Source organism: Wallemia ichthyophaga, assembly GCF_000400465.1.
Source record: "Wallemia ichthyophaga EXF-994 unplaced genomic scaffold scaffold21, whole genome shotgun sequence".
In the NCBI taxonomy this organism is placed as follows: Eukaryota; Fungi; Basidiomycota; class Wallemiomycetes; order Wallemiales; family Wallemiaceae; genus Wallemia; species Wallemia ichthyophaga.
The window spans coordinates 145,744-169,708 of NW_008806294.1; the positions used below are offsets into that span (position 1 = coordinate 145,744).

A 23,965-nucleotide genomic window follows, 5' to 3' on the forward strand; every position below is an offset into this window, starting at 1 on the left:
CCGCACACACCGCACACCGGCACTTTCGAAGCCTCTCTAGTAGTTGACTCGTCGACGTTGACTAGCAGGGGTCAAAAAGGCGCCAAAAGCGACAGCAGAGGGGGTTTCTAATGTGTGGGAGAGTGTATGACACTCCACGCAGACCTTCTCGTGCAACATTATTGACTCAATTTACTTGAAAATTTGCATTCATATGTACACATCAACTTATCTGCTTATTGACTGCCTCTTTGACGCGTGCATAAACATCATCTACAGAAGCAGTGCAGTCTACTTGGACGACCTTGTCCATTTTCTGGTAATGCTCAATCACCGGCATCGAAGTGTTGATGAAGGTGGCGAATCTCTTCCTGATAGACTCCACATTATCGTCGTCTCTGCCTGAGGTTTGCGAGCGCTTTAAGAGACGCTCCTCCATTGTGCTCTCTGGGCAATTGAGGTAGAGTACGAAACGGGAGTTGCAGATGTGCTCGTCGAACGACAACGCCTGGTCCATCTGTCTGGGGAAGCCATCAATGAGGAAGCGCGTAGTGTTACGATGCGTTATGGCATCGTCCATCGCGTTTTTAAGCAGATTAAGTGTGACGTAGGATGGGACAATGCGACCTTCCCTGATGAACGACTTGATCAGTTCACCAGCCTCACTGCCTTCTCTGGCTTGTTCTGCGCGGAGCAAATCGCCCGCTGTTTACCTATGTGTGAGCATGCACACCACCAACACACCTCACCCACCAGACAAATGACAGAAGCTGTAATCCTCTACTAGCCTTCCACACTGCGTGCCTTTACCTGCACCTGGACCACCGAGTACGAATATAACCAAAACCTGTGAACTGTCGAAGGATGCCATTTTTCAGCGTCTGATTGGTGGAACTAAAGGGTGTTCAAATTGAGTGCGTTGGGGTTGTTGACTGCGTGATTTGGAGAGAGTCGAGAAGGCGACAAATGAGGCTACGAGTACTGAAGACAGAAGTACCACTTGCTGTCTTTGCATGTGGTGTGGTGGGATTGAGGTGTGTACAAGGTGTAGCCTTTAAGATTTTCAAGTGACTGGTTCAATTGGCGGCGGTTCTGTGTGGCTCTGCGGTTGCTGCTTATTTACCGCACTGCCACGCTATCACGCCTCACCACGCCTCACCACACCGCTACGTCACCCAACCATCAACTGATCAGCAACAAGGAATGTCCAAATTTTAAATTAGTTGTGCGTTTATTAAGTCCATTCAACGACGTCTTTGAATATCATATTATAACGTTATAAACACGATGAATAGCAGTAGTGTGAAAAATGGCTCAAGTACAGCCAGCACTAGCACGGCAAGTACGCGTGGCAGACAAACCCAGCGACAAATATTTGGTAGCTCCATATTCAGAGAGCAGAGTGAGAGGAGAGTGGCTGGGATTACCAGATCGAATAGCTCCGATAGTGAGGGCACGCCGAATAACGACACGCACACGCTTCCTGGAAAACACTGGATGGGTGGGTGTAGAATGAGCTGAGGTGTGAAATGGCCCTACAAGCAGCCCATATAAGCAAGACATACTTGCAACAACAAGGATATACAAGACATACAAATACCCAACCAACTGCGATTACTCCTACCACTAACACACTTTACAATAATACATTCCATTCTGCCAGTATTCTCTGCTTGCGTTGCTGTGTGACTTGTGTGTGTTATGCTTGTATTCTCTATCGACACACCCACGCCACTCACCCACCGCCAATATCTATCGGTGGAATAAATTAAAGTCATTTGAGTTTCCCGATCACGCTCACTTCAGGCACTGTTTCGACGGCTGTGTCTTGCGCGTCTTGTTTGTCTTGTCTGCCCGATCTGCGCTGTTTGGAAGGCCTCTTCTCCCACTCAATCCGCCTCCTTGCACGTCGGACTCTGTGCCTGAGTGTGTGTCAAATGAGTGCAACACGCGCACAAGACCAACTTTGCCGAGTTTGTCTGATTGGCCCCGGGCATAGCGATGTTGATGGTATTAAAGTTAATGACGCTATCAAAACACTTGTGAAATAATTAGATGAAAATTTACAAACCATACTACACACGCTCCTCCCACTCCCTCTCATACTTCCTCCTCTTCTTGTTCTTCTCCTTGTTGATTTTCTGTTTCTCGCCAAATCGACCATCATGCATGGCGACACTAGCGAGACGTCTAGCCGTGAAGACGCTATTGATATTTTCGAGTACGCTGTTCTCTGGCATGGGATGCTCGTCCATAGTGACACCAGTGACGCCTTCAATCGCACCAACGAGCTCGACGTCTCTTTCAGCAACGAAGCTAACACTCCAACCTTCCCTTCCCGCTCTAGCAGTCCTACCAACGCGATGAATGTAGTCGGTTGGGTTACGCGGGAGGTCGTAATTAACGACGAGCGCCACCTCGGGAATATCCAATCCACGACTGCCCACATCCGTCGCTACGAGTACGGGTATGATAGCGCTGCGAAAGAGAGACAGGCTGTGCAAGCGTTCTGATTGACTGAGGTAGCTGTGCAAGGGCACGCAGCGAATGCGCATGTTTTGCAGTAGCAATGTGAGTTGGGCGGCTGTGGCGCATCTCCCACAAAATACTATCGTCGGTGGCGGCTGCATCGCTTGTACTTCCATTTCCTCTGCACTCACCTCCTTCACTTTGCGCTTCCGCCGGCGCTGGTTCTGCTCGTCGAATGCATTCTCGCTCACTGGCGCAGCGAGATCCGGTGGAGTGTGACGCAAATGTTCCAGCTCCTCCGGCGGATTGGTGAGGAGGTGCGCCAGGTACACGTCGCGGATATGCGACGGCAGGTGCACGTATTTCTGCACGAGTGATTTGGGAGTGGACGTGGAGTCGTGTGTGAGGTGCACGAAGGGTTTCTGTTTTCCCTTGCTGGGTGGTTTCCGCGCAAGAGCCTCGATCTCGGCCGTTGCTGTGGCTGTAAAGAGAAGTGTTTGGCGCTGGGAAGGGAGGTGGGAGAATATCTCAGCCAGCTCTGGTGCAAAAGTGCTACTTAGGAGTCTATCAGCCTCGTCGAGAACGAGATAGCGCGTCTTGCTCAGCGACCACTCCTCGCCTTTGGATTTAAGCAGCTCAGCGAAGCGGCCGGGTGTTGCGATGACCATGTGTGGTCTGCGCTGGAGCTGCGTCGCTTGGTCGAGCAAATCCAACCCACCAACGACAACAGGCGCTTTGAGATTCATGTGTGCGCCAAGTGCGTGGAACTGGTCAGCTATCTGGAACGCTAGCTCGCGTGTAGGCGTGAGGACTACAGCACAAATGCCGTACGGGTCAAGCGTGAGGTGCTGCAGTATAGGCAAACCAAAGGCAATGGTCTTGCCTGAGCCGGTCTTTGCGCTCGCAATGCAGTCGCGCCCGGACATGATTTCATTCAAGCAGGCGTGTTGGATGGGAGTGGGAGTGTGGATGTTGAGCGTGTGCAGCGCCTTGACTAACGATGGGTGTACGCCCATTTCCGTGAATGTCCGAGTGTCCCCTGTGGATTCTGCGGCCGTGGCTGGGACAGCGGGAGAAAGCGGGGCCTTGGAAGTGGATGGCCTGCTAACACCACCAGCACTCCTACTCAACCCACTCCTCACGCTAATTTCCTCATTTTCCATATTTTCACGTTGAGAAACGGGGAAAAGAGAAGACGCACCTTCACCGCCAACGACAAAGCCAGATAAATATTGAATTATAAAAATGCCGCCATCGCACGTGATAGGGAATGTGAGTGAGTTTGTGTGCAGCCATCCACCACTCACACCCACCACAGACATCACTCGCCTTCTCGAGAGCGTGGCACTCGGTCGACGCAAAGGACCGCGTACTCGGCCGACTGGCTGGCAGCATAGCCCACACGCTCATGGGCAAGCACAAGCCTGTGTACGATCCAGCAGGTGCGTTGGGGGCATCCGCCCGAGGAACCAGGCCACTCACTCACACTCACACTTCCAGCCGACTGCGGCGACTATGTCATCGTCAAGAACGCTACAAAGGTCCTCACCACCGGCAACAAAGCTGAACAGATGGTCTACCGCTCCCACACGGCTTACGCTGGTGGTCTCAAGGAAATCAGCTTCAAGCGCATGTCTCAGAACAAACCAGACGAAATTATTCGCAAGGCTGTTAGAGGCATGCTGCCAAACAACCCCACGCGCAAATTCCTCTTAGACCGCCTGCTAATTTTCACCGGTGACGTCGTTCCCGATTCTGTGCAGGGGAATGTGTCAAAAGACTACACAGCAGGTGATACGCCTCAGGCGCAGGCCAGTCAAGGCTGGAAGGGCATTGGCGGTAGGAGAAGTAAGGAAGGTGGTCCTAGATGGCACAAGAGTAGTTATGGTAGGGCATAATCAGCGTAAGCACACACGCTACATTGTACAGTATACATTCTCTAGATGATCATTTTTTCACTCTCTATGGCCGACGTCGAAAGCGATCACAGCGAGGACAGCCTTTTCGACGGGAGTGAGCTGCTTGACACTTGCACACACCTCCAAAACCTCCCAATCGTACACCAATTCCCTCCAATAAACATCCCAGGGCTGCACCTCGACCAAGAAGCTATTTCCCCCGAGACACAATCTCAAATTCTCTCACAGCTCTCTTTCGACCCACCCAGCGTAACACAGCATGTCATTTTTGGTACTCTGCCGCCTTTCTTGGGGTGTTTAGTGGAGCAGCTTAGAGTGCGAGCACAGAGCTACATATGCCTAAACACGCACACCAAGTTATTCAACCAAGTGGACAATCGGCAGTGCATAATTAATGTTTATGGCTACAACGAGTCACCTAGTGCTTATTACCTCCCTCAGCATACGGACCTTGAGTGCTTTGGCGAGGGCGTTATTATACTCAGTTTAGGCAGCAGTATTGCTATGAAGTTTGAGAGTCTTGCAGATGGTGCAAACGACTCTTTCGAACTCCTCCTCAGACCTGGCAGCGTCCTTTATTTGACAGACGACGCTCGCTATCGCTGGACACACGGCATTGCCCCACGCACAGTCGACAATGTCCATAATGTCGGCCTATTACAGCGAGGCGTTAGAGTTGGCGTAACGCTACGCTACTATAATGAGTGAAACAATCCATTTTATCAACAATTACAATCATGTATTATTTTATTTTATCATATGAAACTTTAAAAAATTGTATCAACTAGTAAAATCATCTATTCCATCATCCCTCCATTTACTCCAATATAAGCGACAACAAGGCCATTCTCGCAAACAATCCATATCTCATTTGACGGAAGTACGCAGCGCGGTTATCAAAGTCGAGATTTGGATCGATTTCCTGTAATCTTGGTAATGGATGCATGACGATGGTTGTAGGTTTAGCTCTATCCATCGTCGCATTGTCTAGTATATATGCATCCTTGACCGCTTCGAATTCGTGCACTGAGTTGAATCTCTCTTGTTGCACGCGCGTCATATAGATGACATCCGACTTGCCAATAACTTCGTCCAGGCGTGGTGTCTCAAAGTAGGTTACACCAGCCTTTCTACACTCCGCCTTTATGCTGTCTGGCATGTTGAGAGTGAGTGGTGAGACAAAGTTGAGGTGCACATTGTATAGGTTGAGCAATTTGACGAGCGAATGTACTGTTCTGCCATTCTTCAAATCACCTACCAATGTAATCGTAAGTCCGTTAACTGTACCAAGCTCCTCACTATATTATTGTCAGCTTGTCATCTTCTACGCACATCACCCCACACTCACCGGATTGTGTAGATATCCAAGAAGGCTTGTGTTGGGTGCTCACCCGTTCCATCGCCAGCATTGATAATTGGCACTGGTGAGAACTTGGATGCCGTCTGCACTGAGCCTGGCTGTGGATGCCTCATTACCACTCCATCAGCGTAACATCCAAGTGTTCTGATCGTATCAGCTAGGGACTCTCCTTTCGCAACCGACGACTTGTCCACTGGAATTGTCAATACTGTACCACCGCATCTCTTCATTGCGGCGTCGAACGATGCTGATGTTCTGGTAGACGGTTCAAAGAACAAACTACACAGCACTCTACCCTTGAGTATGTCCGCACTACCATACTTCTCAACATGTGTTCTCAACTCTGAAGCAAGTGTAAAGAGCACGTGAAGATCATCCCTGCTAAACTGTTTAACAGAAAGTATGTGGCGTCTTCTAAACGCTGGGTGTGACTTAAGTGCTGTAAGGTTGCTCTTTCCAGTTGCAATTGAACCTATAAGACTGGTTGGGTGGGTTACCTCAGTTGGGCTGGCCGCTTCCATGCTTGTTGCCTTGGTTGGAGATGGCACACCAGTGATAGACTGTGTAGCTGGTCTTGTTTGCTGAGAGAAGGACGATCTCGCATTTCTCTGCTTCCTGATTGGTCCAGCCACCGTCAAATCTCTACCGGAAGACTTGGCGACGTTAACACCAGCCAATCTTACTGTCTTACCGTAGAACACAACTCTATCAACCTGTCCCTTGACTGGCTTGCCGGAAAGTGGTGACCAAAGACCACTACCTACAGAGAATGTGGCTGGTCTGTCCATCTCCACCTCCACATATGTGCTTGGTTGATCTGGCAAGTCAAAGATTGTCTTTGGAGCGTCGTGGAAGCGCGAGATAATATCTTCAAGACTCAGCTTGTTCTCTGCAACAGCGCTGAGCAACAATGAAACACTCTCAGCCATACCAGCTGATGCATTTGCCGCTTGCCCAACAGCCACAGCCAGCTCATGTGGTACTGTTCCAACACTGAACATGTCAATCTTGTCAAGATTGTCCCAGAGCGCTTGCTGATCAGACTTGGTTGGAAGAACAGTCGCAGCTGGATAATCTTCTCTTGAGAAGAAGAGCGAATAAACGGCGACATCACAAGTAACCTTTAAGTCTCTACCCTTGGACAAAGCGATCAAGCTGATGTCGTCACGGTTGCTTACGTTGGTGACGTGAATTGAACGGCCGTGAAGAGATGCCAACAGCAAGATACTTGCAAGATCAGTAGAACGTGCATCCGTAACGATTGGCTTGCCAGATGGCCATGAACCGAAGTGTGACGCGATAGTTGCAACCTTGTTAACGTTACCAGAGAGCTTGTTAAATGGAACATAGAGTGATTGGACATCCTCTTCAATTGCATCCAACCCATCGACGTTATCAGGTGTAGCACTAACGCTGAGTACATAATCGCAGCGAGACTTTTGAGCGTTTGTGTACATAGTTTGAAGAGATTTGGCGTTTTCAACACCCATTGGAATCACTTGAGAGACAGTGAAACCTCCTTCAAGTGCCGCCAATGAAGCCTTCTCGAATGCATCTGAGTTTGGCTCAGCGATCTTGTCAGTATAGCCTTGAACGTTGATCAATCCAGGTAAGGTGAATGTGCGGTGCGACGTCTTGTAATCGACGCTGTCGACTTCAAGTGATGGCCTGCGAAGGATTGCCTCGATAAGTAACTTAGCGCACTTGACATTGGTGACAAGTGGAATAGCATAGTCAACTGCCATTCTACGAGATTGATAACCCTTACTCATGAAGCTTGCTGGACGACGATAGCGGTTCTTGGATGGCAAGTTGATGTAGAGGTCGATCAAGTTGTTTGCCAAGTGCTGAGTGAGTGAGTACTCAGACTTCTGAGAATCGGTCTCAGTGATGGCTTCGAGATACTTGACTGGAATACCGTGCTCTTGGATAAAGTCTGCAGTACCAGAGGTGGCGAAGAGATTGTAGCCTTGACGGTTGAGATTTTGCACCACTGGCAACATCTCCATCTTCTCCTTGTATGAACCGATAGAGAAGAGAATGTTTTTCTTTGGCATATGCATACCAGTCGCCATCAATGCCTTCACATAGGCTTCGTACTTGTCTCTACCAAAGCAAGCAACTTCACCAGTAGAAGCCATCTCAACACCAAGAACTGGATCAGCACCAGATAATCTTGAGAATGAGAATTGAGGAACCTTAACACCAACGTACTTTTCAGGAAGGTTGATTTCAGGGTAAGGTTTGAATGGGAAGTTGCACATTGCGTTAGTAGCCAACGCGATGGCGTCAACGTTGGTAACTTTGCTTACGAATGGGAAAGAACGAGCAGCACGCAAGTTGCATTCAATAACCTTGACTAAGAGCTGTGTGTTAGCAAAGCATTTCACTCCAAGCCATTTACCCACTCTCGTTGTTTTTGGCAATGAATTGGATGTTGTATGGACCGGTAACATTCAAAGCCTCACCAATCTTGGCAGTAGCTTCAACGATACGTCTGACAGTCTCTGGAGCGAGGTCTTGAGGTGGAAGAACAAGTGTAGCGTCACCAGAGTGAACACCAGCGTTCTCAATGTGCTCAGAGATGTAGTGCATAATCATCTTACCATCCTTAGCGATAGCATCCATCTCAATCTCCTTGGCATCCTCAATAAACTTGGAAATGACAACTGGGTAGTCTTGGGAGACGGCGGTTGCTTGAGTGAGGTAGTTCTCAAGATCGTCTGGTGAGCTAACAACGTTCATAGCAGCACCAGAAAGCACGTAAGAAGGTCTAACAAGGACTGGGAAGCTGACCTTTTGACAGAACTTGTAAGCTTCTTCAAAGCTAGACAACTCCTTCCATTGTGGCTGATCGACACCGATCTTGTCCAACATACGCGAGAACTTGTAACGGTTTTCTGCCGTATCAATCATCTCTGGTGAAGTACCGTAGATATGCACGTTTTGACGATAGAGTGGCAACGCAATGTTATTTGGAGTCTGACCACCCATGGACAAGATGACACCAGTAGAACGCTCCGCGTCATAGATATCCAACACGGTCTCAAGAGAGATGTTCTCAAAGTAGAGCCTATCAGCCTCATCGTAATCGGTGGATACAGTCTCAGGGTTGTAGTTGATCATGACTGTCTTGGTACCTCTTGCTCTGAGTGTGCGAATGGTAGAGACGGCGCACCAATCAAATTCAACAGATGAACCGATTCTATACACACCTGAACCCAAAACAATAACACCCTTATCCTCAAATCCAATATCGCTAGCTGCAGCATTGTATGTGGTGTAGAGGTAGTTGGTGAATGCTGGGAACTCGGCAGCGACGGTATCAATTTGCTTGACGTGTGGCACGATACCTGACTCCTGGCGAAGACGACGGACAGCGAGTTCGTTCGATCCCAAAAACTTGGCGAGTTGGCGGTCCGAGAAGCCCATTTGCTTAGACTGGCGGAGGAGTTGAGGGGTGACAGTGGTGGTGTTGTAGTCACTGACGAGTATTTTTCTTAGTTAGCTAGTCTAACCTACACGCAGCACCCAACTCACCTTAATATCTTCTCCTGCTCAATGAGATTCTTAAGACGGTTCAAGAACCATCTGTCGATGTTGGACATCTTGTGTATATCATCGATAGTGTATCCCCTAACGAAGGCGTTGGCGATGGCAAACACACGCCTGTCAGTTGGGTTGACCAACTCCTCGTCAATCTCTGCTTTCTCCATTACGAATGGGTTAGTACCGAACCCGAAGAATTGATCATCGATACACCTGATGGCCTTCTGCATGGTCTCTTCGAATGATCTACCGATAGCCATAACCTCACCGACACTCTTCATAGAAGAGTTGAGCACCGTGTTAACTCTGTTGAATTTCTTGAGATCCCATCTTGGAATCTTAACAACACAGTAGTCGAGAGATGGCTCGAAGCATGCAGTGGTTGAGCGTGTTACTGAGTTTCTGATTTCGTTAAGTGGGATGTTCAAACCAAGCTTGGCAGCGGTGTAAGCGAGCGGGTAGCCAGTTGCCTTAGATGCGAGGGCAGATGAGCGCGAAAGACGAGCGTTGACTTCGATAATGCAGAATTCCTTGGAGTGTGGATTGAGGGCGTATTGAATGTTACACTCACCTACAACACCCAAGTGTCTAATGACTTTGACAGCAGTTGAACGAAGTCTATTGTAGTCACTATCTGAAAGTGTCTGAGATGGAGCTACGACAATTGAGTCACCAGTGTGTATACCAAGTGGATCAAAGTTCTCCATGTTACAGACAGTGATACAGTTATCACGGCAATCTCTGACAACTTCATACTCAATCTCCTTCCAACCCTTCATACTCTTCTCAATCAAAACTTGTGGACTAGTGGCGAAAGCCTTATTGCAGAGCGCAGTAAGGGTTTCTTCGTCATCAGCGAAACCTGATCCCAAACCACCGAGGGTGTACGCAGCTCTGGCAATGACAGGGTAACCGATTTGCTTTGCGGCAGTAAGGGCCTCTTCGAGATTATTTGCTGATGCAGAAGGAGCGCAATGTTCACCAATATCCTCCATAGCTCTGGCGAAGAGTTCACGGTCTTCAGTCATCTCGATGGTGTGCACTGGAGTACCCAAGACCTTGACACCAAGAGATTCAAATTCATCCTTAAGCTTGCAACCAACATTGAGGGCTGTCTGACCACCAAAAGTAACGTAAATACCGTCAGGTCTCTCATACTTGATGATCTTGCGCACACTCTCGGGGTTAACTGGAAGGAAGTAGACTTTATCGGCGAGGCCAGATGTTTGAATGGTGGCAATGTTTGGATTGACAAGAACAGTGTAAATTCCCTCCTGTTTGAGAGCCTTGATTGCTTGACTACCAGAGTAATCGAATTCACCAGCTTGACCAATTGACAAACCACCAGAGCCAAGGACAAGGACCTTCTTGACATCAACGCGTGGGTGCTTGGCGGCATTTTCGGCGAGAGTACCACCTGGCAGGGTAATCTGCTTAGCGACACCAGTCTGGGCAAAGTCGACGACAGAGTTGATAAAGACGTCGAACAAGAACTCAGTGTCGCGAGGACCAGGAGTGGATTCTGGATGGAATTGGACAGAGAAGACTGGCTTGTCTTCCATATAAGTACCCTCGTTTGAGCCATCGTTTGCATTAACGAAGAGCTCCTTAACGCCGCCTGGGAGAGACTCGGCATCGACAGCGTAACCATGGTTTTGTGAGGTGATGTAACATCTTCCTGATTGCATGTCCGTGCAAGGAATGTTAGCACCGCGGTTACCATACTTCATCTTCTTGGTTGTTGCGCCTGCAGCAAGGGAGAGAAGCTGATGACCAAGACAGATACCAAAGATAGGTGTTTTCACGTCCTCAATAGCCCTGCTAAGTCTGTTGATAACAGGGGTAACGGTAGCAGGATCACCTGGACCGTTGGAGATGAATAAACCATCATAAGGCTCTTTCTCACTCAAGAAGTCGTAATCCCAAGGCACAAGTTTGACTTCAACGCCGCGGTTGTTGAAGCAGCGAATTTGGTTGTACTTGATACCTACATCGACGGTAAGAATTCTGATAGTGCGGTTCTCTTTTGGATGTTTAAGGGGCGTAGTGGTGGGTTTGAAGGTAAGTGGAGAAGGTGAAGAAACCTCAGCGACGAGGTTAGTGTTCCCATACTCAGCGAATGGAACGACCTGGAAGTCGTCCTTCCACGAGTCATTCGAAGCAGCTGAGCTAACGGAAACGGTAGAAACAGATCTAGATAAGCTGGCGTGTGGCTGGTTGATCAGCGGTCTTGCGCCTCTCTCGCCGGATTTTCTAGCGAGGATGCGACCAAGCATGACACCCTTCTCTCTGATCTTCTTTGTGAGATTTCTGGTGTCTACGCCGAAAATTGCAGGAATTCCCTGTTCCTGTAACCATTCGCCGAGGCTAGATTGAGCGAGGAAATGGGAGTAGTCAGGAGCGTATGTAGACACGACCAAACCAGCGACGTGGATCTTCCTCGACTCGAATTCTTCCGGGAGACTGAGAAGTTGGGAAGGATCAGCAGGGTTGTGCTCTGGGCGAGCAGGAACACCGTAGTTGCCGACGAGTGGGTAAGTGAGGACGAGAATTTGACCAGCGTATGAAGGATCAGTGAGAGACTCGGGATAACCCACCATACCTATATCGCCGTAAGAACACGAAAACGGCGATAAGAGGAAACAAACCAGTTTGGAAGACACATTCGCCTGAAATGCTCTTTCCTTTGGCTCCAAACGCATAGCCAAAGTTAACGCTGCCGTCTTCCAATTCGAGGGCGGTGTCGGCGTCGTTCTCCACGCCGGCTGGCTGCGCAGTGGCTGGGTGGAGAATGCCGTTGGTGTTTCTGCTCGGTGGCTGCTTAGCCAATGCGTGCGCAGCAGGTGGCTGCGATGGCGCTAATTCGAGTGGATTCGATGGTGGCGAGGGTGCACTAGCTCCAGACATTTTAATATTTTAGTTTTTACAGCCAAAGACCTTATGTATGTGAGGTCTGCTTCGTAGCAGAGGAAAAAGAACCGCGGAGGAAGATTCTCCCAAGTCACCAACTCCGAAAAAAATTATAGATTATATAAAATTCGTATATTTATTACTTATCACGTTGTACATTGACTATTCATTCATTTTTCTATACTTATTCCTTTTTTTTCTGTCCATTTCCGGCGAATGTTCGTTAGATTGTCTGCTTCGGCGAGAAGGGTGAAATCAACGCAGAAGAAACCTTCTTCTCAGCTCATAGCCAAGTTTCATCCTTTCTAGTATTGCTGGTGGCAGTTCATCACCTCCACTACCCATCAGCACTCCTTTGTTCTCTGATGCACGTCGAAGGAGGTACGGCAGCGCGTATTCCAGTTTCGCGAAGGGGAGGTATTTGAAAACCATAGGTGGTCCATCTGAAAGACTTTGTGTAAGCTCGCTCGACAGTTTGTCTGCCATTCCTGTGCTGTGTTAGGTGTATTCTAAGTAAGGCACGCTGCAATTCCACCCACCGTAAAGCTGGCCGAAAGCGACCTGATCTCTGATCCGTGGTGCAGGGTCGACTTTGCCGTCGGGTTTGCGCGTAGCTAGTCTATGGTGCAATAGCAATTCGAGCACCTTAAATGCACTGCTGTTGTTATGTGAGGCGAAGAGCACACCGAGTGATCCACCGGAAGACGACGCGAGCTGCTCGACGAGATATGCCGCCACATTATCGAAACATTTACTAGTTTCCTCCTTGCTCCCCCATACAGGGGACGGTCCCTCCCCATTGAATTTCTCCCATCTGCTGTTCTCGTGGTCGACATACGCACCCCGCACTATCTTGAATCCGAGACTATATCCTTTGTCGTGGGCACGCTGTAACGATGCCTTCACAAAGTCGTGCGAGCGTCGCAGAGAGCATTGGATGGTGTTGTATACCACAGGCTGGACTGTCTGTGAAATGTTCTCCTTCCTGTCATAGTTGTACTCCTCAGCCAGCAGTGTAAACATGACATCAATAGCTGGTTGGAATTTTGCGTACTCGGCATCAATGAGAATTTTCACACCGTTGTCGTACGCACAACCACATATACTTCTCATTCTTCCATAGAGGCCTGAGAGTTGTTTGAGGTCATTTTGAGAGATTGTCGTGCTGTTTGTCTGCGTCTTTCCTAGCACCAACTGCATGTCCTGGTCGGACACGGCATCGACGGGCATTTGCGCCGGCTTGAGGTTGTTCCAACCGTGCAACTCATTGAGAGCGAGAGTGGCTCTCTCGAGAACATAAGGATCTGGAATAAGGCCTGATGGTTTCACAGCGACATACGTCTGACCTGCTCTTTTGTCGTTGATGTCTCGAAGACGTCTCTCGAAAGCTCCACACGCTTCGACGCCCTCAATGTTCTTCTTCAAGCTGTCATCGGCCGCCTGGAGCATTGCGTCGTAGGACTGCGACGGACTAATATCCGAAGCCTCCGCGGAGTAGTTGAGGATGACGCCCTGAGTATGCTGTCTGAGGGAGTCAATGACGCGCGTATACTCTTCGGGCGATTCGCCGCCGGTGAACTGTGCGAAGAAGGTACGCTTTACGATGAGCTTTGTGATCTGCCAGATGCCGGGGATGTGTGACGCATAGTGAATAAGTTCCGGTGCAGCATCGATGAGGGCTGGCGAGGAACAAAGCGAGTAAACGAGCCAGCCACGGAAGAGCTGGGTCGGTGGCAAATGACGTAGATCGTTATCTGCGAGATTGTCTGCACTGTTGAAATTGAATCGCTGATGTGTGTAGAGTGCACCTGATAGCGCAGTGGCTGTGAGAAGCGTACGGCTGCCACGGAGAATCCTCATGCTGATGGATGTTGGGAATAAAGAAATATTTACGCCAGCCACTGAAACCAGCCTCGCTACTGCTATCTCAACCACCACTCGCCATCGCCTCAGAGACGAAGCCGTTGCCGCAATAGCCGAAATGATGAACAGAATATCTGAGGTGCTTCAAGACACAGACAAAGCACGTGCACTCGCTGGTAAATTACAGCGTTTGGCTTATGCGCGTCAGTCGAATGCTATCGCCAGGCAAGACCAAGAGAACGCGGCTCTAGAGGATACGCGTTTGGGCAAAATTGTAAATGAGATGCGTAAAGGCATGATTTTCGATTTGGACTGGATCAGAGAGCTAGAAGCTGATGAGTTTGCTGGTCTCCTCGACTCCGTCGATTTGAACGGGGACGATAGCACTACACACGACAAGCAACTGGAATTCCTCCTTTTTAAGAGAATACAGGAGCAGATCTACGGCGATCAAGCAGCCGATGATAATAGAAGTGACTCTATCGCTCAAGATCCAACGACTATCGAGTTACTCGCTTTAGACGACCTCAAACAGCGCAAACAGTCCTATCTACATGTCCTACCCACCCTCGACGATGAAATTGAGCAAGCGAAGCAGGAACTGGCTAGGGAGGATGAGCTATTCGTAGACAGCACCCAAATGAAAGAAGGCATCAACGATCGTATCATCGATATTTACTCCTCATCAGCTGAAGTGACTCCAGAGCAATATTTCAACGACTTGAGGCGTAAGATACGCTCAAAACACACTGAACACAACAACCTCTCACTTGAGCTAGAAGACACTGTCCTCGCTGCTGGTGTATACGATGATGAAGATGAGGCAGAGGATGAGAACCGCGAAGATGTCGAAGATATCAGACGCTACTTTATGCCAGCAGAGAATAGCGAGAATGGGAGAAAGAGAACGAAGCAAGAGGAGCGCGAGGAGTTTCTGCTCTTGTTATCAGTGAGTGATAAGTAGTGCATAGCGAGCGCATGGTAGCGTACCTCGTGGTCCGTGCACTCATGCACCCGTTCCTAGTATCGGTAGATATCGGTTAACTGCTTATCTCAGGACCTACTACAAGCCATGGATGAAACACCGGTAGACCCGTACATCAACGTATCTGAATACTACGAGGGCGTCAGAATTAAGATTGTAGAGAGCGGGATTGCAGTTGAGCACCCCACTGACTCGGCCAGACTGCGCCTGCATGACTTCCGTGAGTGGGGCACCAGATATTTTGGGGTACAGCTAACAAAACCAAGACAAAACATTCGACGATGGCTCTGATGGGGAGGAAGGATATGAAGAGGAAGATGAAGATGCACGTCGAGAACTTCTCGATTACTATGGCGGAGAGGGAGACGATTTAAGTGAGGCTGGGGAGATTGGTGAGGATGAAATGGCCATATAGACTGGCAAGATATGGTAACTAGGTGAACATCTCAAATACCCTGAAAATATTTGTAAATTAATATGTACCAGTTGAGCCCCTGAAAACGTCGAATAGCAAGTAACGCGTCAGCGAGTAGAGGACAAAAGGTACTTTAAATGAATTTTACTACAGATAGGATGTTTCATACTTGTCTTTCCTTTCGACACATGCCAAATCGTCTCAACCCGTTCGCCGTGTACCTTGAACTTTAAAAAGGCTTATATAAGTTGAGGCATTTTAGAGTGAGGCATTTAATCAACATCAAATGATAAAGGGTTCTAGTTGAACTACGACGGAGCAACAAAAGTGCGACAATACACGGAAGCACATGCAGCCATTGTGAGGAGTGATCAGAGCAGAAACCCAGCGATCAAGGCTAACGGTTACACTATAGATACCCACTGTCGACGTTAGAAGACTGTTCAAAGACAGTGACGTACATGTAAAGCTCTGTTGGGCTTTTCGATAACGAGTTGGCGTCAGAGTATTTGTGGGCGGAGAGCGATCGTGAAAGGCGCGGTACATTGTGTGCTGCTTCATCACCCACCACCCAACAAAAAGCCTCTAGAAAAGCCAACAGACTGCCAGTTGCGTGTCTATTCTGCAGGAGACGCAAGATAAAGTGCGACGGACAGAAATCGTGCAAGCACTGCTCTAAGAAGGGCATCGAGTGTATCTACCCGACAATTCCCCGTTCCAGACGCCGCTCATCGAAGCAGCTTCAGCTGGATTTGCAGCAAGCAGACATGCTCGATAGCAAAATTAGAGAGACAATTGGAAATATTTCAGGGGATTGCTCGGATAGCAGTAGCAGCAGGAGCGCTATTGTGCAGATGAAGTACATGCAGCAAATGAGCTCAATCAAGGCTAGCACACTCTTTTAGCCTGCTAAACTTAACGAAACGCGACGATTAATTTATAAATTGTACATTACTCATTACGTCATACCTATATTTACAACGCTCATGTCTGAATTGACTTCAGTGGATTATTTTGCGTATGCAGTGGCTACTTGGTCTACGGGCACAGCCGTTTCGCTTGTTGGATTCCCCAGGCTTATTACTACGCTGCTACTGCCATATGAGAAGCACAGTAACGGCGAAGTACTCCCGAAAACTGAATTGAATGGCTTCGAGAAGTTCCTGGCAACGCAATCAAGTATTTCATTGCTAGCTGCTGCCTACTTACTGCTTCAATTGACTGGCTCTCTTTCTTCATCGCCTATCAGACAGCCATCGCCCTATAGAATTCCAAGCGTAGGATTCGCAACGTTAGCACTCCTTTTATCCTCAGCACTTAGCTTCTACGCCGACAACATCGGCAACCTTGGCAAAGTACACTGCCTGCCAACAGCCCTGCTCAGCTTATGGGGCGTGTCTATCGTGGGTGCGAGTCGTCCCACAACCAGCACTGACAATCAAGCAGATGATATTCGGAGAAGACTTCTCAACTAAGCGCTCTAGCTTCCCATTCAAGAACACTGAAGCTAAGAAGAAGTAGATTTGATCATTTAAATTATTCTTTGTATGACAACATTCACCGACCACACCCACATCGATGCTGCAACATACAGACGCCTCAGACCGCGGGAGTATCTAAACAGGTATTTGGACTCCAATGTGCGCATAGATGGTAGATCATTGCTCGACTTCCGAAGCACAAGCATCAACCAAGGTTGGTTGGGTTGCTGTGTCTCCAATACCTTCCTCACATTCCCCACACAGGCTCAATTGAAACCGCAGACGGCAGCGCTGTTGTACGCCTCGGCAACACTACAATGGTGGCCGGTATAAAGCTCAAAACTGCTCTGCCAGATCCAAGTCGCGAGGCGGGCTACATAGTCCCCAATGTTGATCTTAATCCTGTCTCCAATGCTAAATTCAAAAGCGGTCCTCCTTCGGACCAGGCGCAGGTGCTCAGCAGCCGTCTCAACGATCTTCTTCTATCAGCCAACATCGTAAATCACTCTCAACTCGTTATAGAACCACGTAAAGCTGTTTGGGTGGTCTATGTCGATGTTACGTGTATAAATTACGACGGAAACGCTCTCGATGCTGCTATGATTGCTATCGTTGCAGCGTTGAAGAATACTCAGCTGCCTGAAGCTAATTATGACTACGATCATGAAAAGGTAGTAGCTAATAAGCAGCACTACGCCCCTCTTTCCCTCAACAAGGTCGTTGTCCCCTCCTCATTTGGCTGGTTCGATGGCAAGCTACTCGCTGACCTCACCGACTTTGAACAGTCTTTATGCGCAGCACAGATCACTGTCGTCGTCAATCCAGACGGTTCACTAGCACATCTCTCCACACAAGGACTCAGTCTTGGTCACACCATAGAGGACAGTGTCAACATCACCAATTCTGCTATCTCAGCAGCCCAACACCGCTACGCCAGCGTATCAAAACTAATAATTTAGATATACATTGCAGTAATGATATTTTTTCACTAGCTAGCTTGCCTCGGCCTTCACTCGTGTTTTTAGGGGTGTGTTGGTTGTGCTAGTAGCACCCGCCTTCTTATGCTCATTCAACAGCAACATGAGATTCCCACGTGTCTCATCGAGCCACTCGCCGTTATTAACGCACAGTACTTTCATTTTGGGGTGGTATGTGAGGTTAGGCAGGAGCTTCGGCGTGATGAGGAAGTACTGACTCGAGAAGTCTTGGCAAGTGACCTGCACCATTTGGTTGTGCACCAGCCTCTCCGCTCTGCTATCCATACCCTGATTGATTTCATCCACCAGACTGAACGGCGACTTGGACAACTCTGTGAGAGACATGAGGTAGAGTATCGTAGACAGCGACCTCTCTCCACCGCTCTGACGCTGGTGTGTGAGCAGCTCAAGTGACTCGCTCTCTCTAAACTTGACGTAGATCTCTATCGCCCACTGCGCATAGTCGGTGTGTCGGTATAGCTTCACTTCTCCAGCACACCCAAAACGCTCGAAAGCCCTACCGAAGCGGTCACTCACTGCGGTAATCAGCTTGAGAAGTGTAGGTTCCCATTGCGACTATGACCGGTTAGTGTGTGTGATCATTTTCAAGAACCTACCCACCCTGACTCCATCTATGTATGCCTTCTTCCTGTCGTAATCCTCCTGCTTATTTTCAATGTCCTTGGTTTGTGTCTCGATCATACGCTCGCGCTCCTCGTACATCTCCACCACACTCGAGCTGATATTCGAGTTCATCTCCAAATTGCTCTTCTCCACCGCCAACGCATCTTCAAGCTCTTCCAAACTCTGTTCGTCACCCGTTTGGCTCACTCGCTCTCTCAACTTGATAAAATCATCACGCAGCTCTTCGCTGCTCTGTGCCAGTTGCTGCTGAGCCGCTTTGAGGTACTGCGTGGAATCCCCCTTGATTCGTTTATACAAGTCGTCCGCCTTGTTCAGCTCGCGCGATGCATCGCTCAGCCTGACGTTGTACTCATTCATGTGTGCATTCAGACTGCGTTTGTTCGCGTCGTATTGTATCTCCGATAACACTAGCAACTCACTCTCGTCTATTATCTCTGATATATCCCCCACCAGTTCAGTATATGCCTCCACTTCTCCCGCTCTCTGTCTTGTTATTTTGCATATTAGTCTCTTCAACTTCTCCTTCTCGAGGTGTGAGCTGGGTTGGGATTCCAGTTGGTAGAGATGCTTCTTGTTACTGGTCAGAGTCGCCTGAGCTTTGAAATACTCCTGCTGCGCTCTCTGAATCTTTCTCTTCTTTTCATCAAAAGCTGCTATCTCCTGCTTGTATGTACTCTCCTGCGTTCTCATCTCCCTCTCTTTGGGTATCATCTCATTTATCCTCCCCTCTAGCTCGGCTGACTTGCTCCTGCAATCCTCGATGCGCATCTCCAGCCCGTGCCGCTCTTCGTTGTCTGTGGACGCATCATTGAAGACGCGTGACGGCCGTATGAATGTCGTTGTCGTTGTCGCCGCTTGTCGCCCATATCTCGACCAGCTGTATGTGTGCGATTCGGTGCCGATCAAGTATCTCCTCAACTCTTTGCTCTTGAATGCACGCGACTCTTCAATCGCCTTCATGTTGATCTTGTCAGATGTCTTCGCTATAGGTATCTTGTGCAGAAAGCACACCTTCTTGAGGTAGTTGAGAATAAAGTCTGGCGCATCGACGAAATCAATAGCAAAACCATCGAATCCGAGCTCCTGTATCTCTTCACGTGACATATACTGCTCCGTCTCTCTTGCATTGAAAACTGGCTGCACTATATTCACTCTAAAGTGGTACTTGTCTATAATCTGCTTGGTGGCGATATCGTAGTCCTCCTGGCTCTGACAAAGGATAGTCTTCATGACGTTATAGTTTATCAGAGACTCGATAGCCGAGGCGTACGACTGATCCTTAACTCTGACCTCCAAAAAAGCCGGATCATACACTCTGCTACCAAACTTATCCTGATTCTTGCCAATAATATCGACAGTCCTAGCTGTGGTTTCATCAAACGTTTTAAACTTCTCAAAACGACGGTGCCTAACGTTATCCATGTTGTTTAAGGTCTTCTGGTAGCCCTGTATGTCATGGAGGAGGTCTCGCTGCTCGGATGCCACATCCCGTCTGACATCCTGGAACTGCTTGCCGTCTTGGTGGAGCTGAGCAATTCTCCGCTTGATGTTGTTAATTTCGTCGTCGAGCTCAGCCAATCCTTCATCACTGGGTTTGTTCGCGACTGTGTGCTCGAGCTCGACTATCTGCAACTTAATCTTTTCTATCTGCTGAACGCGACGCAGGTCTGCACGCTCAGAGTCGTCGATTTTAGTCGTGGCGTCTTCGGTATGTTTGACCAACTGCTCCAATGCTTTATTCACCTCTTTCAGCTGGTGACGTTTTTCTTCAATCAGTCCTTCCTTCTCCTTGCGCCTGCTCTCACTAGCTTCAATCATAACATCGTACTCTGCCATCTTCTTTTTGAGAGGAAGATTCTCTCTTTCAATCTTGATCACATTTTCATTCAACCGCTTACGATTCGCCTTGGCTTGGTCATATTGTGCTTTTGATTGTGAGTAGCGAGAAAATGGTATCATCAGATTAAGCAGATTAATCTGTGAGTGTTTTAGTTTGTAGTTTGAGAACGGTAGGTCAATTCACCACCCATCAAACTCACCTTTTTCTCGATCGCTTTACGCGTTTTATAGCGTTCAATTTCGCGTTCCTGAGATCTATTCAGTTGTTGCAAGTCGTTGCGATCGTTGATGATGCTGTTCAGCGTGGCTTCCTGGGTGGAGAGGTCTTTGCCACTAGCGATGAGGTCATTATGCCATTGGGTGAGATCGCCAATACCCGTCCCTTCAGCTACCTTCTGCGTCTCGAGGAGCAAGGTAGATGGTGACATCTGCGCAAACTGCGACACTTTATCTTGCGGTAGAAAGGAACATAGGTTACCTATCTGTATACCGTAGCTGTGGACAATATCCTTGATTACATCGAGCTTGCTGGGCTCGCCATCAACTTCGTATTTGGATTGCTTGTCTGTGGAGTTGATACTACGTCTGATTACGTGGTTGCGTTTGCTGTTACGTGACTTGAGGTGAATTTCTATATAGCCCTGTGTCTTGTCCTGTTTAACAAACGCGTTGACGTCACTAGATCGACCGAGAATCTGTTATCGTGTGAGTGGATGGATGGGGGGGGACAAACATAACACACCTTCGGACCAGCACCTAAACCAAGTGCTATTCCACAAACTATAGTAGATTTACCGGTACCATTTGGACCAATGATCATATTGAGATAAGGCCCAGGACAGAAATCGACATGATCGTAAGTGAGGAAGTTGTGCAGTACTACGCGCACGATAGACCCTGGGATAAAGTTGTCGCTGTCTCTATTTCGTTGTTGGGGTTGGAGTGCTTCAGCGACGTCTTCTTGGTTCATAAGTGGGTTGTTAAACGGTGATTCTTGGTCGCTGTTGTTTTCATCGTCATTGTCATTGTCGTCGTCGTTGTCATCATTATCGCCTTCCACGCTATTCACCTCCTCATTGATAAGCCTCGATGGAGATGGCTTGCGATCGTCGTCGTCGTCGTCGTCAGAGTCGTGCAGCTGTTGCTGCTTCTTGGGCGACGCGCTTTCGTCCTCGTCAGACGACGGGACATGCCTCTTTAAGCTTGGCTTAGGCATGCGATGTTGGTGGTTGGGAAGAAGGAGGATAAGATTGAGAAATGGATTTATAAGTAGATTACAAGTCGTACAAGGCGTGTAGGGGTTGTGAGGGAAGGCATCTCCCTCTATCTCTCTCCAATTTCCTCCATCTCTGACGATCACGCGTATTCACCCGCGTCACGCCCATCGCACCTATAACTACTCCCACTTGGTTTCTGGGTTGAGAATAAACGAGTCGTAAAGCTGCCTGTTGAAGAGTGATAACTCAGTCTCGTTTTCTAATCAGGAGTCTGATCAGCAAAGCCTCAAGTTCGAATCCGGGACGTACCAATATGTTGACCATCAATTTCAATTTCAGATAAGAATTTATTCCAGTCGTCAATAATCCAATGAGGATTATCGATGTTTATAATGAGATTAGTTGTTTTGTGGCCGTGTGCTTGAGTGTACAATTTGAGGCAGTCAAACTGAGTTGATCTGAATTGCTTGTATTTTGGCTGTGTGGCTATCTCGTGCTTACACAGCTCAACAAGTTGATTAACCGTTGTCGCTGTCAAATCCACTCCCCTTAGGATAAGATTCTTTGTTGTCCTAAATTCGAAACTCTTAATGAGCCTAATTGTGAGCGTGGCAGAGGTTTTTGGGTTTGTAAGGTTAGTGGTGGACATTTGCTGAGTTTGGAGGATATTCTCTGTGATTCTCTACTAAGAAGCAATGATATCGATCGATTTAATTCGACACGGTGAGACTGAGTTTAATATTTCCGGTAGAGTGCAAGGTCAGCTGGATATTCCACTCAATCAGCCTGGAAGGTTCCAGTGCGCTCTATTAGCCAATAGATACAAAGATATCCCCATAGACTCTATTTACACCAGCGACTTGAGCAGAACGCACGAAACAGCGACTATTCTAGCCGCTCACCATCCAAACGTAACGATCACGTCGGATCCACGCCTCAGGGAGAGGTGTTTCGGTCCTTATCAAGGCCAATCACTCACCAGGGAACAGCGCCACTCTCATTTAAAAGGCGTTGAGTCGTTGGAATCCATGTACGCGCGTTGCTTGCAGTTTTACAATGACGTTCTCCTTCCTTTGATTTCCAGTAGTAGCGGTGGTACAAACGGTGACAAGAGAATTGTAATCGTTAGTCACGGTGCTCTACTCTCCGTGCTTATAAGACAGGTGCTGCTAAATAAGTACAAGTACTCGCTGGCACCTAATGTCAATCCAGCTAGTCTCATCAACACTTCAGTCACTCGAGCAGTCGTGAATTCAAACCACAAAGGTACTCTAGTAAGCTGGTCAGATGATTCTCACCTGCAGACTCACGGTAAGGTTGAAAACGCCGATGAAATATGCTTATAAAAACATTGATCGTGAAAATCGTGAAGAATTTCACAAGTACCACGATTACCCCAATACACAAACTACTTTCCTAAAATTTCCTTGGATTTCTCAAATGAACCCAAGTACACACCAGCTCCGGCAGCGGCCCAGGTAGATCTTAGGAGGCAACCTCTAAACAAACCCCTGACACCTTCATTTGCCATAACGCTCTTGCTCGTACTCCACACACCACCATTCTGTTCATTTTGGATCATTATCCGCGTCTTGATTACGTCGATTGGGTTTGTGGCGATGGATGCTATAGTTGCAGCAGCAGAAGCAGCCAAAAAAGCAGATTTTGCGCGTGGCAAGTTCCTTTCACCGAGCATGGCTCTCAAATGCTCATATATCGGCCATTGGACGGTGACTATCGGTGTGTTCCTGAGCACAAGTGCGCGATAACCAGGGAATAGAGACTTAAGGTTATCGCGTCTTAGTAGACGCTTAGTGAGTGTTTTTGTATCACCGCCAACCTGTGCATTCTGTTTAATAAGCTCAGCAGGCGCGAGTACGGCACAGCTAGCGCATTCAGCCAAATTTGAAGCCAGAATTTGAGTGGCTGGGGATGATAGGTTGGTGCGAGTGTTAAATACACCCGTCATGTGCTCATACGTGGTGAAGAAAACGGCAGCAGAGGGAATAGTGGCGAGTATCACCGGCCCTACACCAGCGTAAAGATGAGATTTTGAGACGGAGAAAAGAGTGGCCGAGGATGTGCTCTGTATTCTAACCTTGAGAGTATCCATGGGGTCTGCTGGGTGCTTAGAATATAATCCTATGACGTCATATAAAACACACAGACGAGTAAATCAACCGTGAGAGCTGCGAGGCTACCGGCCTAAATATATTAGCCATGTGGATTATATAGCCCACTCGCCCAGCTCACCGCCGCAATATTTAAATCCATTTTGAATTTTCACCTTCGCAGTCCCGGCGAGAGGCACACGCTGCCTCTTGCACGCAGATGCTCAAGACCGCCAGAAGAAATCT

The 23,965-nt window shown here is 48.3% G+C and overlaps 13 protein-coding genes across 13 annotated transcripts; 6 read left to right on the top strand and 7 right to left on the bottom strand.

Annotated features, from left to right (window-relative positions):
* Positions 1-202: 202 nt before the first annotated feature.
* On the bottom strand, positions 203-850 carry J056_002508 (Uridylate kinase; the record flags this gene model as incomplete). Its single annotated transcript, XM_009271773.1, has 2 exons — positions 203-684; positions 733-850. 2 exons carry the CDS (start codon positions 848-850, stop codon positions 203-205), a joined length of 600 nt encoding a protein of 199 aa, XP_009270048.1.
* A 926-nt stretch (positions 851-1,776) lies between these two features.
* Positions 1,777-3,611, bottom strand: J056_002509 (ATP-dependent RNA helicase DBP8; the record flags this gene model as incomplete). The annotated part of the gene is made up of 2 exons (XM_009271774.1): positions 1,777-1,901; positions 2,063-3,611. 2 exons carry the CDS (start codon positions 3,609-3,611, stop codon positions 1,777-1,779), a joined length of 1,674 nt encoding a protein of 557 aa, XP_009270049.1.
* Positions 3,612-3,693: 82 nt separating this feature from the next.
* Positions 3,694-4,346, top strand: J056_002510 (50S ribosomal protein L13; the record flags this gene model as incomplete). The annotated part of the gene is made up of 3 exons (XM_009271775.1): positions 3,694-3,720; positions 3,767-3,890; positions 3,949-4,346. 3 exons carry the CDS (start codon positions 3,694-3,696, stop codon positions 4,344-4,346), a joined length of 549 nt encoding a protein of 182 aa, XP_009270050.1.
* A 66-nt stretch (positions 4,347-4,412) lies between these two features.
* Positions 4,413-5,075, top strand: J056_002511 (uncharacterized protein; the record flags this gene model as incomplete). The annotated part of the gene is made up of 1 exon (XM_009271776.1): positions 4,413-5,075. One exon carries the CDS (start codon positions 4,413-4,415, stop codon positions 5,073-5,075), a length of 663 nt encoding a protein of 220 aa, XP_009270051.1.
* Positions 5,076-5,184: 109 nt separating this feature from the next.
* Positions 5,185-12,183, bottom strand: J056_002512 (Protein pyrABCN; the record flags this gene model as incomplete). Its single annotated transcript, XM_009271777.1, has 5 exons — positions 5,185-5,665; positions 5,716-8,086; positions 8,136-9,211; positions 9,268-11,878; positions 11,925-12,183. The coding sequence occupies 5 exons, from the start codon at positions 12,181-12,183 to the stop codon at positions 5,185-5,187; spliced, it is 6,798 nt and encodes a 2,265-aa protein (XP_009270052.1).
* Positions 12,184-12,441: 258 nt separating this feature from the next.
* On the bottom strand, positions 12,442-14,046 carry J056_002513 (uncharacterized protein; the record flags this gene model as incomplete). Its single annotated transcript, XM_009271778.1, has 2 exons — positions 12,442-12,674; positions 12,726-14,046. The coding sequence occupies 2 exons, from the start codon at positions 14,044-14,046 to the stop codon at positions 12,442-12,444; spliced, it is 1,554 nt and encodes a 517-aa protein (XP_009270053.1).
* Positions 14,047-14,167: 121 nt separating this feature from the next.
* Positions 14,168-16,354, top strand: J056_002514 (uncharacterized protein; the record flags this gene model as incomplete). Its single annotated transcript, XM_009271779.1, has 4 exons — positions 14,168-14,998; positions 15,107-15,254; positions 15,301-15,426; positions 15,954-16,354. 4 exons carry the CDS (start codon positions 14,168-14,170, stop codon positions 16,352-16,354), a joined length of 1,506 nt encoding a protein of 501 aa, XP_009270054.1.
* Positions 16,355-16,435: 81 nt separating this feature from the next.
* J056_002515 (uncharacterized protein) lies at positions 16,436-16,970 on the top strand (the record flags this gene model as incomplete). Its single annotated transcript, XM_009271780.1, has 2 exons — positions 16,436-16,852; positions 16,896-16,970. 2 exons carry the CDS (start codon positions 16,436-16,438, stop codon positions 16,968-16,970), a joined length of 492 nt encoding a protein of 163 aa, XP_009270055.1.
* A 26-nt stretch (positions 16,971-16,996) lies between these two features.
* J056_002516 (Exosome complex component RRP43) lies at positions 16,997-17,889 on the top strand (the record flags this gene model as incomplete). Its single annotated transcript, XM_009271781.1, has 2 exons — positions 16,997-17,144; positions 17,195-17,889. 2 exons carry the CDS (start codon positions 16,997-16,999, stop codon positions 17,887-17,889), a joined length of 843 nt encoding a protein of 280 aa, XP_009270056.1.
* Positions 17,890-17,922: 33 nt separating this feature from the next.
* On the bottom strand, positions 17,923-21,607 carry J056_002517 (Structural maintenance of chromosomes protein 5; the record flags this gene model as incomplete). The annotated part of the gene is made up of 4 exons (XM_009271782.1): positions 17,923-18,483; positions 18,529-20,529; positions 20,592-21,086; positions 21,134-21,607. 4 exons carry the CDS (start codon positions 21,605-21,607, stop codon positions 17,923-17,925), a joined length of 3,531 nt encoding a protein of 1,176 aa, XP_009270057.1.
* Positions 21,608-21,787: 180 nt separating this feature from the next.
* On the bottom strand, positions 21,788-22,257 carry J056_002518 (UPF0538 protein C2C4.04c; the record flags this gene model as incomplete). The annotated part of the gene is made up of 2 exons (XM_009271783.1): positions 21,788-21,867; positions 21,918-22,257. 2 exons carry the CDS (start codon positions 22,255-22,257, stop codon positions 21,788-21,790), a joined length of 420 nt encoding a protein of 139 aa, XP_009270058.1.
* Positions 22,258-22,303: 46 nt separating this feature from the next.
* J056_002519 (putative phosphoglycerate mutase) lies at positions 22,304-22,954 on the top strand (the record flags this gene model as incomplete). Its single annotated transcript, XM_009271784.1, has 1 exon — positions 22,304-22,954. One exon carries the CDS (start codon positions 22,304-22,306, stop codon positions 22,952-22,954), a length of 651 nt encoding a protein of 216 aa, XP_009270059.1.
* Positions 22,955-23,016: 62 nt separating this feature from the next.
* Positions 23,017-23,882, bottom strand: J056_002520 (uncharacterized protein; the record flags this gene model as incomplete). Its single annotated transcript, XM_009271785.1, has 3 exons — positions 23,017-23,726; positions 23,774-23,813; positions 23,862-23,882. 3 exons carry the CDS (start codon positions 23,880-23,882, stop codon positions 23,017-23,019), a joined length of 771 nt encoding a protein of 256 aa, XP_009270060.1.
* Between the last annotated feature and the right edge of the window lie 83 nt (positions 23,883-23,965).